A 16,381-nucleotide genomic window follows, 5' to 3' on the forward strand; every position below is an offset into this window, starting at 1 on the left:
GACTGGGATACCGACGTTATCTGCCCGTGGGAGTATTTCAACCGGCCCCTCCATCGCGACGTAACCTGAACGTCCATATACTAACTGCGGCCCGCTAATCGTTAGCTGTCTTGAGCATATCGGCTGCTATCTGAACAGGTCTATCGAACAATCTTCTTAGGCCACTATAACTATTTTGACAATTGGATTGGTCCCCTCTACCACACGGAACCCCACTAATCTACCGACGGAATTGCACGGCGTGGCTGAAAACAGACCTCCATCTTCTGCTAGCTTGCTACCCATGACTAGCTGTCTGAATCACGAAGCTAGCACCAGTTAGCAAACACAATTCTACAACTCACAACCTCTCTTTCGCCACCGCCATCCGGCTTGGATTCTCTGTCGACACGACCACGTCTGGTCTGCAGACAAATACCCCATCCGCTGTGCCCTCAACCGGCCTCCGTCTGAGCAGACCCCCTTCGTCTGAGCAGACCACCCCCCCGGGCTACTAACTTTAAACGCCGCGGGCTAGCTTAGTGGAGGCCTCACTACTCCATCTACGGCTGCCCCCTGGACACTATGATCACTTGGCTACATAGCTGATGCCTGCTTGACTGTCCATTAATTCACGGTACTCCATTCTGTTTATTTGTGTTTTATCTGTCGGCTCTGTGCCTTAACTCAGGATCTGTGTGTAGTTAATCCGACCCTCTCTGCCCAGTCGTCGCCATTTTTACCTTCTGTTGCTGTGTTAGCTGACTAGCTGCTGTTATCTCACCTGCTGTTTTAGCTAGCTCTCCCAATCATGACCTGCAATCACTTTATGCCTTATTGTATGTCTCTCTCAAATATCAATATGCCTTGCATACTGTTGTTCAGGCTAGTTATCATTGTTTTGGTTTGCAATGGACCCTGTAGTTCCACTCTCCGTACCTCTGATACCTCCTTTGTCCCACCCCCCACACATGCGGTGACCTCACCCATTGAGACCAGCATGTCCAGAGATACAACCTCTCTTATCATCACCCAGTGCCTGGGCTTGCCTCCGCTGTACCCGTGCCCCACCATACCCTGGTCTGCACATTATGCCCAGAATCTATTCTACCACGCCCATAAATCTGCTCCTTTTATTCCTTGTCCCCAACGCTCTAGGCGACCAGTTTTGATAGCCTTTAGCCGCACCCTCATCCTACTACTCCTCTGTTCCTCGGGTGATGTGGAGGTAAACCCAGGCCCTGCATGTCCCCAGTCACCCTCATTTGTTGACTTCTGTGATCGAAAAAGCCTTGGCCTCATGCATGTCAACATCAGAAGCCTCCTCCCTAAGTTTGCCTTACTCACCGCTTTAGCACACTCTGCCAACCCTGATGTCCTTGCCGTGTCTGAATCCTGGCTTAGGAAGGCCACCAAAAACTCAGAGATTTCCATACCCAACTATAACACTTTCCGTCAAGATAGAACTGCCAAAGGGGGAGGAGTTGCAATCTACTGCAGAGATAGCCTGCAAAGTTCTGTCATACTTTCCAAGTCTATGCCCAAACAGTTCGAACTTCTAATTTTAAAAATTAATCTCTCCAGAAATAAGTCTCTCACTGTTGCCGCCTGCTACCGACCCCCCTCAGCTCCCAGCTGTGCCCTGGACACCATCTGTGAATTGATCGCACCCCATCTAGCTTCAGAGTTTGTTCTGTTAGGTGACCTAAACTGGGATATGCTTAACACCCCGGCAGTCCTACAATCTAAGCTTGATGCCCTCAATCTCACACAAATCATCAAGGAACCCACCAGGTACAACCCTAAATCCGTAAACATGGGCACCCTAATAGACATTATCCTGACCAACTTGCCCTCCAAATACACCTCTGCTGTCTTCAATCAAGATCTCAGCGATCACTGCCTCATTGCCTGTATCCGCCACGGGTCCACGGTCAAACGACCACCCCTCATCACTGTCAAACGCTCCCTGAAACACTTCTGCGAGCAGGCCTTTCTAATCGACCTGGCCCGGGTACCCTGGAAGGATATTGACCTCATCCCGTCAGTTGAGGATGCCTGGTCATTCTTTAAAAGTTACTTCCTCACCATATTAGACAAGCATGCTCCGTTCAAAAAATGCAGAACCAAGAACAGATATAGCCCTTGGTTCACTCCAGACCTGACTGCCCTCGACCAGCACAAAAACATCCTGTGGCGAACTGCAATAGCATCGAAGAGCCCCCGTGATATGCAACTGTTCAGGGAAGTCAGGAACCAATACACGCAGTCAGTCAGGAAAGCAAAGGCCAGCTTTTTCAAGCAGAAATTTGCATCCTGTAGCTCTAACTCCAAAAAGTTCTGGGATACTGTAAAGTCCATGGAAAACAAGAGCACCTCCTCCCAGCTGCCCACTGCACTGAGGCTAGATAACACGGTCACCACAGATAAGTCCGTGATAATCGAAAACTTCAACAAACATTTTTCAATGGCTGGCCATGCCTTCCACCTGGCGACCCCAACCTTGGCCAACAGCCCCGCACCCCCCGCTGCTACTCGCCCAAGCCTCCCCAGCTTCTCCTTTACCCATATCCAGATAGCAGATGTTCTGAAAGAGCTGGAAAACCTGGACCCATACAAATCAGCTGGGCTTGACAATCTAGACCCCCTATTTCTGAAACTGTCCGCCGCCATTGTCGCACCCCCTATTACCAGCCTGTTCAACCTCTCCTTCGTATCATCTGAGATCCCCAAGGATTGGAAAGCTGCCACTGTCATCCCCCTCTTCAAAGGGGGAGACACCCTGGACCCAAACTGTTACAGACCTATATCCATCCTGCCCTGCCTAGCTAAGGTCTTCGAAAGCCAAGTCAACAAACAGATCACTGACCATCTCGAATCCCACCGTACCTTCTCCGCTGTGCAATCCGGTTTCCGAGCCGGTCACGGGTGCACCTCAGCCACGCTCAAGGTACTAAACGATATCATAACCGCCATCGATAAAAGACATTACTGTGCAGCCGTCTTCATCGACCTGGCCAAGGCTTTCGACTCTGTCAATCACCATATTCTTATCGGCAGACTCAATAGCCTCGGTTTTTCTAATGACTGCCTTGCCTGGTTCACCAACTACTTTGCAGACAGAGTTCAGTGTGTCAAATCGGAGGGCATGTTGTCCGGTCCTCTGGCAGTCTCTATGGGGGTACCACAGGGTTCAATTCTCGGGCCGACTCTTTTCTCTGTATACATCAATGATGTTGCTCTTGCTGCGGGCGATTCCCTGATCCACCTCTACGCAGACCACACCATTCTGTATACTTCTGGCCCTTCCCTGGACACTGTGCTATCTAACCTCCAAACGAGCTTCAATGCCATACAACACTCCTTCCGTGGCCTCCAACTGCTCTTAAATGCTAGTAAAACCAAATGCATGCTTTTCAACCGTTCGCTGCCTGCACCCGCACGCCCGACTAGCATCACCACCCTGGACGGTTCCGACCTAGAATATGTGGACATCTATAAGTACCTAGGTGTCTGGCTAGACTGCAAACTCTCCTTCCAGACTCATATCAAACATCTCCAATCCAAAATCAAATCTAGAGTCGGCTTTCTATTCCGGAACAAAGCCTCCTTCACTCACGCCGCCAAACTTACCCTAGTAAAACTGACTATCCTACCGATCCTCGACTTCGGCGATGTCATCTACAAAATAGCTTCCAATACTCTACTCAGCAAACTGGATGCAGTTTATCACAGTGCCATCCGTTTTGTTACTAAAGCACCTTATACGACCCACCACTGCGACCTGTATGCCCTAGTCGGCTGGCCCTCGCTACATGTTCATCGTCAGACCCACTGGCTCCAGGTCATCTACAAGGCTATGGTAGGTAAAGTGCCGCCTTATCTCAGTTCACTGGTCACGATGGCTACACCCACCCGTAGCACGCGCTCCAGCAGGTGTATCTCACTGATCATCCCTAAAGCCAAAACCTCATTTGGACGCCTTTCCTTCCAGTTCTCTGCTGCCTGCGACTGGAACGAATTGCAAAAATCTCTGAAGTTGGAGACTTTTATCTCCCTCAACAACTTTAAAAATCTGCTATCCGAGCAGCTAACCGATCGCTGCAGCTGTACATAGTCCATCTGTAAACTACCCACCCAATTTACCTACCTCACCCCCATACTGCTTTTATTTATTTACTTTTCTGCTCTTTTGCACACCAGTATCTCTTCTTGCACATGATCATCTGATGATTTATCACTCCAGTGTTAATCTGCTAAATTGTAATTATTCGATTTATTGCCTACCTCATGCCTTTTGCACACATTGTATATAGATTCTCTTTTTCCTACCATGTTATTGACTTGTTTATTGTTTACTCCATGTGTAACTCTGTGTTGTTGTCTGTTCACACTGCTATGCTTTATCTTGGCCAGGTCGCAGTTGCAAATGAGAACTTGTTCTCAACTAGCCTACCTGGTTAAATAAAGGTGAAAAAAAAAAAAAAAAAAAAAAATTAAAACCAACTCAACCTCTAGTATGGCCATAGAAACTTCTGGTATGGCCATAGGATTGTGAACGTAGTCATACTGTAATGTACCACATTCCATAATAACAGAAACATAGGGATTGTAATTAATAAGACGTAGACTGTTGACAGCAGCTGAAGACTGGTGTCAGCTGGCTGTGGTTATTGTATGCTCCACTGACCAATGTCTACTGTGACTGAGAATTTGGTATATTAAATTACTGGAATGTACATTGATCTGCACAGCCAGAGACTATTTTCTTCAGTCTATTTTCTTCCTGCAGCTTTTGCTATCATCTGAGGTGTATACTAGATTCCTTCAGTGTGTACAGGTGTATGGGTGTGAACCTGTCCCTCTCCTCCCAGGTTCCACTGGACTTTGTAGGCCATCAGTTTCCCCTGCAGCTCCTTGTCGTCCAAGCTCGCCCAGTTCAGGGACAGCTGCTGTTCAGTTAGTTCAAAGGTCAGGTTCCGGGGGGCAGCAGAGGGCACTAGAAAGAAGGAAGACACAGGGACAGTGTCATGACAATACTTTACATTTCATCAAAGAACAATAAGGGGTTGCCATTGTATATGTCCATGCTGTCATCACTCCCTTGGTCCTAATCCTTAAAAACGTTAACAGATCTAAAGGGTATGGATAGGTATAAGCAGTATTGCTTCCACATCTGCAAACATATGGACATTTATTCATCGCTGCTACAGATTGTTGTTTTTAATTTTTTATTATCATTTTCATTATTTTATTTAACTTAGTCCTGCATGTTGGAGCTCAGAGCCTAAGATTGTACCCTCCAATCACACCTGCAACCCTGCACATGTGACTATTAAACACACTGAATGGGATATAAGGGAAAGGGCCAAGATTAAGAGATACTTCGGGATTTGGCAATGAGGCCCTTTATCTACTCCAGCAGTCAGATGAACTCGTGGATAAAAAATGTATGTCTCTGTGTCCAGTATGAAGGAAGTTCGAGGTAGTTTTGCAAGCCAATGCTAACTAGCTTTAGCGCAATGACTAAGTTTATGGGTATTTACTGGAAGTCTATGGGTATCTGCTATCATGCTAGTAGATATCCATAGACTTCCAGTCATTGCTAGTAAGCAATAGCTTGCGAAACTACTTCTAACTTCCTTCATACTGCACACAGAGACATAAAAATGGTATCCACAAGTTCATCTGACTCTGGGAAAATAGATAATCCAGAAGCAAATTGAGACCAGGTCACCCTAAAATGAGACCCCAATCATTCCTGCAGTGGCCTCCTTGACCAGCGTGTGTCGACAATGAGACAACAGGGTTTAGTTCAGCACTGCAGCACATTGATATGGATTGAGGGCATGTACAATGGTTCATTGTACAAGTGGGACTGGAATCCACTGGCCTGTGTCCAGCACTGGCAGTTTACAAACATACAAACAAGGTCGCCACCAGAAACCCCCACTCCACTGCTCCCCTCAGACTAGCTCTCATGATCACCTCTAAACTCAGCCGCCTGTCCAACTTATTTTAACAACCCTCATTTAAAACTGCATATCAACTTAGACCATATCCTATATGAACAATAAGGGGTGGATTCCCAGACAAAATTAAGCTAATGCTAGTCCTAGACTAAAAAGACAACTAAATGGAGAATCTCCTTCAAATTCTTTTTGGTCCAGGATTAGGTTAATCTGTGTCCGCTTAACCACCTCTAAATGTTTCATGTTACTTTGACAGAGTAACAACTTTGAAAGGTCGTCCGTGGGGCTGTGAGACACAGAGGGCCACAAACACAGAGAATCATTATGTTCCCATTGTGATAAGGTTGCTACTCGCCATACTGTTGCATGGATCGTCACATGCTATTGATGTCCAGCTGGTGATGTGAGTGCAGTTGGTAGAAAATGACAACAAAAACAACTGTTGATGAACAAAAGGGCTAAGTCCCAAATGGCACCCTATTCCCTTTATAGTGCACTACTTTTGACCAGGGCCCATAGGAATAGGGTGCCATTTGGAACGTAACCCATGTCATCATCTATTCTAGTGACTGGATGCACACCTGCTTCTGGTGTCTGAAAGTCCAGCCAGCCAGAGAACGGGGATGTCCCCACCTCATTGTCACAGCACACTCTAACGCTGTAGTTGGAGTAGCAGCTCAGCCCACTGAGGATCTGTTGGAACGGTGGAACCTTCACACGCTGGTCTCGAACTTCCACCTTCCTCCCAGAGTTCTTAGACATCTGTAAAAGGTATGAAGGAAGTTAGTAGTTTAGCATTAGCTGGCAAAACTACCTCTAAATTCCTTCATACTGGACACAGAGACATACAAATGGTATCCAGGAGTTCATCTGACTCTGGGGAAGTAGATAAAGGGCCTCGTTGCCAACATCTCAAAGTATCTTTAAAAATTGTCATATTTCCATTGCCAAATTCTTTCATTCCAATATTGAAACAGGTCTAAATACTCAGGGTGTCTTTAATTTTAAAAGAATGGGTATGTGGTTTTCATTATCTCAGTCTAGGCCAAACATTCATCCAAGGCTTTAATGGAATTCTGATGGTTGTCACTCCCATCTTAAAATAGCACTGACAACAACCACCACATTTCGTAATAATAACTAATTTATCCACTGCATATTATGGTTGCTTTATTGAAAATCTAAATGTAAGAATTAGGTCAAAGGGTTCTTTGTTATATGAATGTAGTACTGACACAGAACATCTCAGTCGTGTTGGTTCAGTCTTAGTTACTGTACCTGGAAGGTGCAGGCTGACAGGTCAGAGTGTCCAGTGAAGCCAGGGCTCCAGGCCAGCGTGACATTGTTCTCCACCATGTGGACCACCTGCACACCTTTAGGGGCTGCTGGAAGGACTGCAGTCAATTAAAGAACAGGGTTTTAGATTTACAAACATCCAACTCTGAACAGAAGCTGGACTAGGGGCCAATAAACCTAGCTAAATTACAGCAGCATACTGTAACGTGCATTGACTAACCGGTCTTCATCAGGCAGCGTATTCTAATCTGAAAAATGACTTAGTCACACTCATGACAGCATTTATTATTCATGAATTTCTCACCTTTAATGTGCACAGTGCCTGTTCGAGATACTGAGATACCTCTGGCATTCTTGGCTTCACAGTAGAACTTGATGCTGTTATTAACACCTACAGGGAAAAAGAGGGAGACATGGTGTACTCATGATGTGATGTACTCAACAGCATGCCAGAGCCCTTTTAAAAAGGTAAGCTGCCAGTTTATGCTAACATAGTGTTAAACCAGTCCCCTGCAATCATGCCTGACCAACAGTCTATCTCCAATGTAAATGAGAAATTCTCACACTGGACAGTAGGCAATGCATACCAGAGTGGAGTACTGTATATGAAGTGCTGTGAGGGTTTGTAGTACACTTGGCTCATAAGGATCAAAGAGATTTTGGCACTACCAATTTGAACAAACCAGCTACTGAAACTACACAAGGAAACAAGGTCAGCACAATCAATAACTCCTCAACTAGACTGTCTTGATAAGGCTGTTGTATCCCTCCATTACATAAATGTCCTTGGGCTAATCCTTCATGGCAAATATGTTTACAAAAAGGCGGGTGTTTGTGTACTGTACAGTGATTACTACCAGGCACTGTGGGACACTGCCTGGTTATTCATCAACTGACTGACAATCACAAAACAACATGTCAGAGTCATAACAGAGAACCATCAGCTGGGCTGAAACATTTCTGGTTACTCTCACATTCCAGGGAAACATCAGTCTCTGGGAGTCAGATAGGAAAACATCAACGCCTGTTAAGTTGACTATATGGCTGCCGCATTCCTGACTCAGAGTTGGCACTTAGCAGCAAATTATTTGTATGCGCCCAAATGGAACCCTTTTCCCTATATAGTGCACTACATTTGACCAGAGTCCTATGGGCCCTGGTCAAAAGTAGTGCACTACATTGGGAATAGGATTCCATTTGCGACACAACCTTATAATGAGAGGTTCTGGTCAGCAGTGATGAATGAGATGAAAGGGCCAGGCAGGTCCAGTTATATGGCAGAGTGTAGGAGGCTCCTTATTACTGAAACGGAACCAGCTCAACATAAAAGGAGAAATGAAAGAGGAGACACTTACATGAAAAGCTTGCATATCACGAGAACGGAATAAAACAGACAACTAATGAAAAATCCAGTCAATTTACTTCTGTGGATGGGATGTGACAGAGGACTGGCTAGTGTCAAACAACTTGTACACTTTTATGTGTTTTCAACCAATTACAACACATTTCCAATCTCAGGTCAAGACATTTGTCCTTTCACATTAGGAGAAACATATGGCAGGTGAGGTCATTGGTTCCCCCTCTATATATATATATAAAAAAGGGTCAAACATTCAGTGGTGTATTCGGTGCTGTGCGTACGCTCATTGAAGAATATATTTACATTTTTTATTCAACCTTTATTTAACTAGGCAAGTCAGTTAATAACAAATTCTTATTTACAATGACGGCCTACCAGAAGGTAAAAGGCCTCCTGCGTGGACGAGGGCTGGGATTAAATAAAAATATAGGACAAAACACACATCACGACAAGAGAGACAACACTACATAAAGAGAGACCTAAGACAACAACATAGCATGGCATAAACACATGAAAACACAGCATGGTAACAACAACATGGTAGCAGCACAAAACAGGGTACAAACCATTCTTGGGCACAGACAACAGCACAGAAGGCAAGAAGGTGGAGACAACAATACATCACGCAAAGCAGCCACAACAGTCAGTAAGAGTGTCCATGATTGAGTCTTTGAATGAAGAGATGGAGATAAAACTATCCAGTTTGAGTGTTTGCTGCAGCTCATTCCAATCGCTAGCTGCAGCGAACTGAAAAGAGGAGCGACCCAGGGATGTGTGTGCTTTGGGGACCTTTAACAGAATGTGACTGGCAGAACAGGTGTTGTATGTGGAGGATGAGGGCTGCAGTAGATACAATTTAAGTCGGAAGTTTACATACACCATAGCCAAATACATTTAAACTCAGTTTTTCACAATTCCTGACATTTAATCCTAGTAAATATTCCCTGTCTTAGGTCAGTTAGGATCAACACTTTATTTTAAGAATGTGAAATGTCAGAATAATAGTAGAGAGAATGATTTATTTCAGCTTTTATTTCTTTCATCACATTCCCAGTGGGTCAGAAGTTTACATACACTCAATTAGTATTTGGTAGCATTGCCTTTAAATTGTTTAACTTGGGTCAAACGTTTCAGGTAGCCTTCCACAAGCTTCCCACTATAAGTTGGGTGAATGTTGGCCCATTCCTCCCGACAGAGCTGGTGTAACTGAGTCAGGTTTGTAGGCCTCCTTGCTCGCACACACTTTTTCAGTTCTACCCACAAATGTTCTATAGGATTGAGGTTAGGGCTTTGTGATGGCCACTCCAATACCTTGATTTTGTTGTCCTTAAGCCATTTTGCCACAACTTTGGATGTATGCTTGAGGTCATTGTCCATTTGGAAGACCCATTTGCGACCAAGCTTTAACTTCCTCACTGATGTTTTGAGATGTTGCTTCAATATATCCACATAATTTTCCTACCTAATGATGCCATCTATTTTGTGAATTGCACCAGTCCCTCCTGCAGCAAAGCACCCCCACAACATGATGCTGCCACCCCCGTGCTTCACGGTTGGGATGGTGTTCTTCAGCTTGCAAGCAACCCCCTTTTTTCCTCCAAACATGATGGTCATTATGGCCAAACAGTTCTATTTTTGTTTCATCAGACCAGAGGACATTTCTCCAAAAAGTACAATCTTTGTCCCCATGTGCAGTTGCACACCGGTCTGGCTTTTTTATGGCGGTTTTGGAGCAGTGGCTTCTTCTTGCTGAGCCTTGCAGGTTATGTCAATATAGGACTTGTTTTACTGTGGATATAGATACTTTTGTACCTGTTTCCCCCAGCATCTTCACAAGGTCCTTTGCTGTTCTGGGATTGATTTGCACTTTTCGCACCAAAGTGCGTTAATCTCTAGGAGACAGAACGCATCTCCTTCCTGAGCGGTATGACGGCTGCGTGGTCCCATGGTGTTTATACTTGCGTACTATTGTTTGTACAGATGAACGTGGTACCTTCAGGCGTGTGGAAATTGCTCTCAAGGATGAACCAGACTTGTGGAGGTCTACAATTTTTTTTCTGAGGTCTTGGCTGATTTCTTTTGATTTTCCCATGATGTCAAGCAAAGAGGCACTGAGTTTGAAGGTAGGCCTTGAAATACATCCACAGGTCGCAATTGTAAATGAGAACGTGTTCTCAATTTGCCTACCTGGTTAAATAAAGGTTAAATAAAAAAATAAAATAAAAAAATAAAAAAAAACACCTCCAATTGACTCAAATGATGTCAATTAGCCTATCAGAAGCTTCTAAAGCCATGACATTGTTTTCTGGAATTTTCCAAGCTGTTTAAAGGCACAGTCAATTTAGTGTATGTAAACTTCTGACCCACTGGAATTGTGATACAGTGAATTATAAGTGAAATAATCTGTCTGTAAACAATTGTTGGAAAAATCACTTGTGTCTTGCACAAAGTAGATGTGCTAACCGACTTGCTAAAACTATAGTTTGTTAACAAGAAATTTGTGGAGTGGTTGAAAATCGAGTTTTAATGACTCCAACCTAAGTGTATGTAAACTTCAACTGTATCTCAGATAGCTGGGAGTGAGGCCTAAGATGGTTTTATAAATAAGCATCAACCAGTGGGTCGTGTGACGGGTATACAGAGATGACCAGTTTACAGAGGAGTAAAGAGTGCAGTGATGTGTCCGATAAGGAGCATTGGTGGCAAATCTGATGGCCGAATGGTAAAGAACATCTAGCCGCTCGAGAGCACCCTTACCTGCCGATCTATAAATTACGTCTCCGTAATCTAGCATGGATAGGATGGTCATCTGAATCAGGGTTAGTTTGGCAGCTGGGGTGAAAGAGGAGGGATTATGATAGACAAAACCAAGTCTAGATTTAACTTAAACCTGCAGCTTTGCTATGTGCTATGGGAAGGACAGTGTACCATCTAGCCATACTCCCAAGTACTTGTATGAGGTGACTACCCTCAGAGGTAGTAATAACACCTGTGGGGAGAGGGGCATTCTTCTTACCAAACCACCTTTGTTTTGGAGGTGTTCAGAACAAGGTTCAGTACAGAGAAAGCTTGTTTGACACTAAGAACGCTTTGTTGTAGAGTGTTTAACACAAAACCCATGGAGGGGCCAGCTGAGTATAAGACTGTATCATCTGCATATAAATGGATGAGAGAGCTTCCTACTGCCTAAGCTATATTGTTGATGTAAATTGAGAAGAGCGTTTTGCCTAGGATTGAGCCTTGGGCTACACCCTTGGTGACAGAGAAAGAAAGAGCAAGACAGCCCTTCAGTTGCCTTCCACCCATTGAGAATAACCTTTGGCTTAGTTCTACCATTCAAACAGTTATATTTCCAACTCATGGGCAGAGCTCAAGGACCAGTGAGAATGCTATAAAACTATAATCCATTCCTTGTAATGACTAATGGCACTCTTACAACAGATAGACGGCAGTCCACCTTATTGAACTTACAGTATGTGAAAATGACACACTCTGATCTGACTCATTCTTATGATTCATCATATCACTGTTGATTTAACCAGCCAGAGGGAGGGGAGAAGCAGCAGAAATAGGATATTGCACAGTAGTCTATAGTCGGTTCTTCAAATCATCTCTCTTCACCACCTCTTAAAAACCTTCTCATTGGAGGAGAGGGCCCGAGGGGAGGAACCTCAGATCTTCTCCCACAATGCATTTTGAGAAGGTGAGAGGAGATGATGCAAGGAATCAAGGAAAGTAAAGAGATTTCAGGAAATGAATCAAGGAAAGATTGAATAACAACCCTGGTAGAGACTTACCGTTAACATGGAGTACAGATGGAGAGGAAGTGATGTCTCCCTCCTGTACTCCTCCCAGCCACCACAGCACCTCCACCGGGCCTGGGGGACCCACAGCAGTACACGTCAGGTTAAAGGGCACGCCAGGGATCGTGGCTACGTCTTGGGGCTCAAGTGTAAAGTGGGGGACACCTTGAGAAAGAACCAGAAAGTATGACCATGATAACAGGATAATACATTTGATCATGTTATTGAAAAAAAGGCCATTGTGTTGAGAGAAAGAAAGAGACAGACAGGACAACATTGATTGATTTACCCTCTACTGTTATCCAGGCGGGCTCCGAAGAGATGGTCGAGCCTCGGAACTCTACCTCACACCAGTACTTCCCTGCATCCTGCTGCTGGACAGACTTCACACTGAAACCACCCGGACAGACAGACACACTCAGTGATTTCCCTAGTACTTAACATGCAAAAAAAGAAATCACATTTCTAAATGATGTAGTAATTCTATAAACCAAATCATTCCCTGAGCACATCCAAAAACACCTCTCCTAAAAAGATGTGGATTAGTTCTGATAGATGAGAGGTGACCCACTAGGCAGAATGGAGGTAAGAGCCCATCACATATAACTGGGTATCAGAAGAAAAATGTACAATATAACAATAAAGAACCCCTGGAGGATATGTTGAGAGATGAAGTAGGCGGTTGTGGAAAAAGTACCCAATTGTCATACTTGAGTAAAAGATACTAGAAAAGGACTAATGTAAAAGTTAAGGTAAGTCACCCAGTAAAATACTACTTGAGTAAAAGTATTTGGTTTTAAATATATTTAAGTATCAAAAGTAAATGTAATTGCTAAAATATACTTAAGTAACAAAAGTATAAATCATCTCAAATTCCTTATAAAGAAAACCAGACATACTTTTTTATTTTATTTAAGGATAGTCAGGGGCACACCATCACTCAGACATAATTTACAAACTAAGCATTTGCGTTTAATGAGTCCTCCAGATCAGAGGCAGTAGGGATGACTAGCGATGTTCTCTTGATAAGTGTGTGAATTGGACCATTTTCCTGTCCTGCTAAGCATTCAAAATGTAACAACTACTTTTGGGTGTCAGGGAAAATGTATGTAAAAAGTACATAATTTTCTTTAGGAATGTAGTGAAGTAAAAGTAGTCAAAAATATTAATAGTAGAGTACAGATACTTTAAAGTACTACTTAAGTCATTTTTTTGCGTTTATGTTTTACTTAAGTACTTTAAACCACTGGAAGTAGGAATATAACTAATTGGAACAATAAACTAGCTTGGGGAAAATTTCACTCAGCAGGAGTACACTGTGTATTTGTATTAGGAGTCACTCAGGAAACCATTGCCTGCATTGACAGATCCTACTCACTCATAGATTGATCAGTTGTTTAGCAACAAAACCGATGCATGCGCAACTGTGGAGCAAAACAGGCGGAGTTTGCTAAGAATCAAAGGATTGTTGACAACTTGTAAACCAGTATATTTTCTCTCCAAATCTTTATTGAAAACATTAATATGTTTGCACAATGAGCACTTGTCTCTCAAATACATTGTTACAATTGTTGGTTAGCTAGCTAAACGAGTCAAAACATGGTATCAATAACAAGATACAATGAGCTGAAACAAGCCACCTACCATTACCCATAAGGCAGCTTGTTGTCGTCATTGTTGCTAGCTACAGTGGTAAGAAAAAGTATGTGAACTCTTTGGAAATACCTGGATTTCTGCATAAATTGGTCATAAAATTTGATTTGATCTTCATCTTGGTCACAACAATAGACAAACACAGTCTGCTAATAACACACAAACAATTATAAGTTTTCATGTCTTTACTGAACACACCGTGTAAACATTCACAATGCAGGGTATGTGAACCCTTGGATTTAATAACTGGTTGACCCTCCTTTGGCAGCAATAACCTCAACAAAACTTTTTCTGTAGTTGCGGATCAGACCTGCACAACGGTCAGGAGGAATTTTGGACCATTCCTCTTTTCCAAACTGTTTCAGTTCAGCAACATTCTTGGGATGTCTGGTGTGAAGTACTCTCTTGAGGGCATCCCAATCAAGTTGAGGTCAGGACTGACTGGTCCACTCCATAAGGCGTATTTTCTTCTGTTGAAGCCATTCTGTTGTTGATTTACCTCAGTGTTTTGGGTTGTCGTCCTGTTGCATCACCCAACTTCTGTGTATCTGCAATTGTCGGACAGATAGCCTTATATTCTCCTGAAAAATGTCTTGATAACCTTGAGACTTCATTTTCCCGTCGATGATAGCAAGCTGTCCAGGCCCTGAGGCAGCCCCAGACCATTATGCTCCCTCCACCATGCTTTACAGTTGGGATGAGGTTTTGATGTTGGTATGCTGTTTTTTTTTTTTTTTTTTTTTTCACACACATAGTGTTGTGTGTTCCTACCAAACAACTCAACTTTAGTTGAATCTGTCCACATAATATTTTGCCAGTAGCGCTGTGGAACATCCAGGTGCTCTTTTGCAAACTTCAGACGTGCAGCAATGTTTTTTTGGACAGCAGTGGCTTCTTCCGTGGTGTCCTCCCATGAACACCATTCTTGTTTAGTGTTTTACGTATTGTATACTCGTCAATAGAGATGTTAGCATGTTCCAGAGATTTCTGTAAGTCTTTAGCTGACACTGTAGGATTCTTCTTAACCTCATTGAGCATTCTGCGCTGTGCTCTTGCAGTCATCTTTACAGGAGGCCACTCCTAGGGAGAGTAGCAACAGTGCTGGACTTTCTCCATTTATAGACAATTTGTCTTACTGTGGACTGATGAACGTCAAGGATTTTAGAGATACTTTTGTAACCCTCTACAACTTCATGCAAGTCAACCATTCTTAATCTTAGTTCTTCTGAAATCTATTTTGTTTGAGGCATGGTTCACATCAGGCAATACTTCTTGTGAATAGCTAATTCAAATTTTGTGAGTGTTTTTTTATAGGGCAAGGCAGCTCTAACCAACATCTCCAATCTGGTCTCATTGATTGGACTCCAGGTAAGCTGACTCCTGACTCCAATTAGCTTTTGGAGTAGTCATTAGCCGAGGAGTTCACATAATTTAAACATTCAGTGTAGGTTGGAAAAACTATGTATTCAATATAGACAAGACAAATACAATAATTTGTGTGTTAGTAGTTTAAGCAGACTGTGGTTGTCTATTGTTGTGACTTAGATGAAGATCAGATCAAATTTGATGACCAATTTATTCAGAAATCAAGGTAATTCCAAAGGGTTCACATACTTTTTCTTGCCACTGTATCTGACTGTCCAGAATCATAATCACACACAGATTTCTTCCTCAACGACGCGCACGCATCGCTTGTGACATTGACACCTAACTCGTGTATGGTTTCCCACTTCTGACAACAATCGCATCCAAACTCACCACTCCAATCAACAACCAATGAAGGACGAGTCACTAGACCATAGATATGAATCATTCTATCATATATATTTCAATCAATCTTGTCATTCTAGTTCCCTAGACTAGACACAGCATATGGTGGATGTCCGTGGTATCTAGGACATTGTTGTGTGATGAGCATGAGCACACAGAAGGATACAGGAAAAAAGTTTCAGACTTCAGAGAGGTCAAACTGAAGACCTTTGAGCTTCAGTGCCCAGCGCATGTGATTAACAGAAATGGCTGCCACTGGCAATGCAAGTTCACTTAACCATTAGGTCTAGCAGTCTGCACCAAGCTTTAGGTCACTCAGTCACAGGCAGCTGAATGCATTCCAATCCAGCCTGCCCCTCTTCGGGGCCTGGTTTATCTGGTGTGTGGGTTACAGTAGGGGTAGACCCCTGTCTCTCCACTTCAGCCATGTTATTTACAGGTTTTTTTCTCTTTCTGCCAGGGACAACGCCTCCCCAAGCCAATTATTAAGCCTCACCTACATCCTCCTCGCCACCACCAGTATCCAAAACTACATCCTCCTCGCCACC

At 43.5% G+C, this 16,381-nt stretch overlaps 1 protein-coding gene across 4 annotated transcripts in view; it reads right to left on the bottom strand.

Moving 5' to 3' along the window:
* LOC129812811 (tyrosine-protein kinase receptor TYRO3-like) overlaps positions 1 to 16,381 on the bottom strand; it is a 38,513-nt gene that overhangs the window by 17,319 nt on the left and 4,813 nt on the right. For 2 of the 4 annotated variants that reach the window (XM_055864703.1, XM_055864702.1), the window contains exons 3-8: positions 12,700 to 12,800; positions 12,405 to 12,575; positions 7,552 to 7,638; positions 7,230 to 7,345; positions 6,533 to 6,713; positions 4,836 to 4,978 (exon numbers count right to left, since the gene is read on the bottom strand). In XM_055864703.1, the coding sequence (XP_055720678.1) occupies positions 4,836 to 4,978; positions 6,533 to 6,713; positions 7,230 to 7,345; positions 7,552 to 7,638; positions 12,405 to 12,575; positions 12,700 to 12,800 (799 nt within the window). Of the gene's footprint in view, positions 1 to 4,817; positions 4,979 to 6,532; positions 6,714 to 7,229; positions 7,346 to 7,551; positions 7,639 to 12,404; positions 12,576 to 12,699; positions 12,801 to 16,381 lie in introns of all 4 variants that reach the window. The other 2 variants (XM_055864701.1, XM_055864700.1) reach the window with 1 other exon arrangement.

Source organism: Salvelinus fontinalis, chromosome 16 (assembly GCF_029448725.1).
Source record: "Salvelinus fontinalis isolate EN_2023a chromosome 16, ASM2944872v1, whole genome shotgun sequence".
NCBI lineage: Eukaryota > Metazoa > Chordata > Actinopteri > Salmoniformes > Salmonidae > Salvelinus > Salvelinus fontinalis.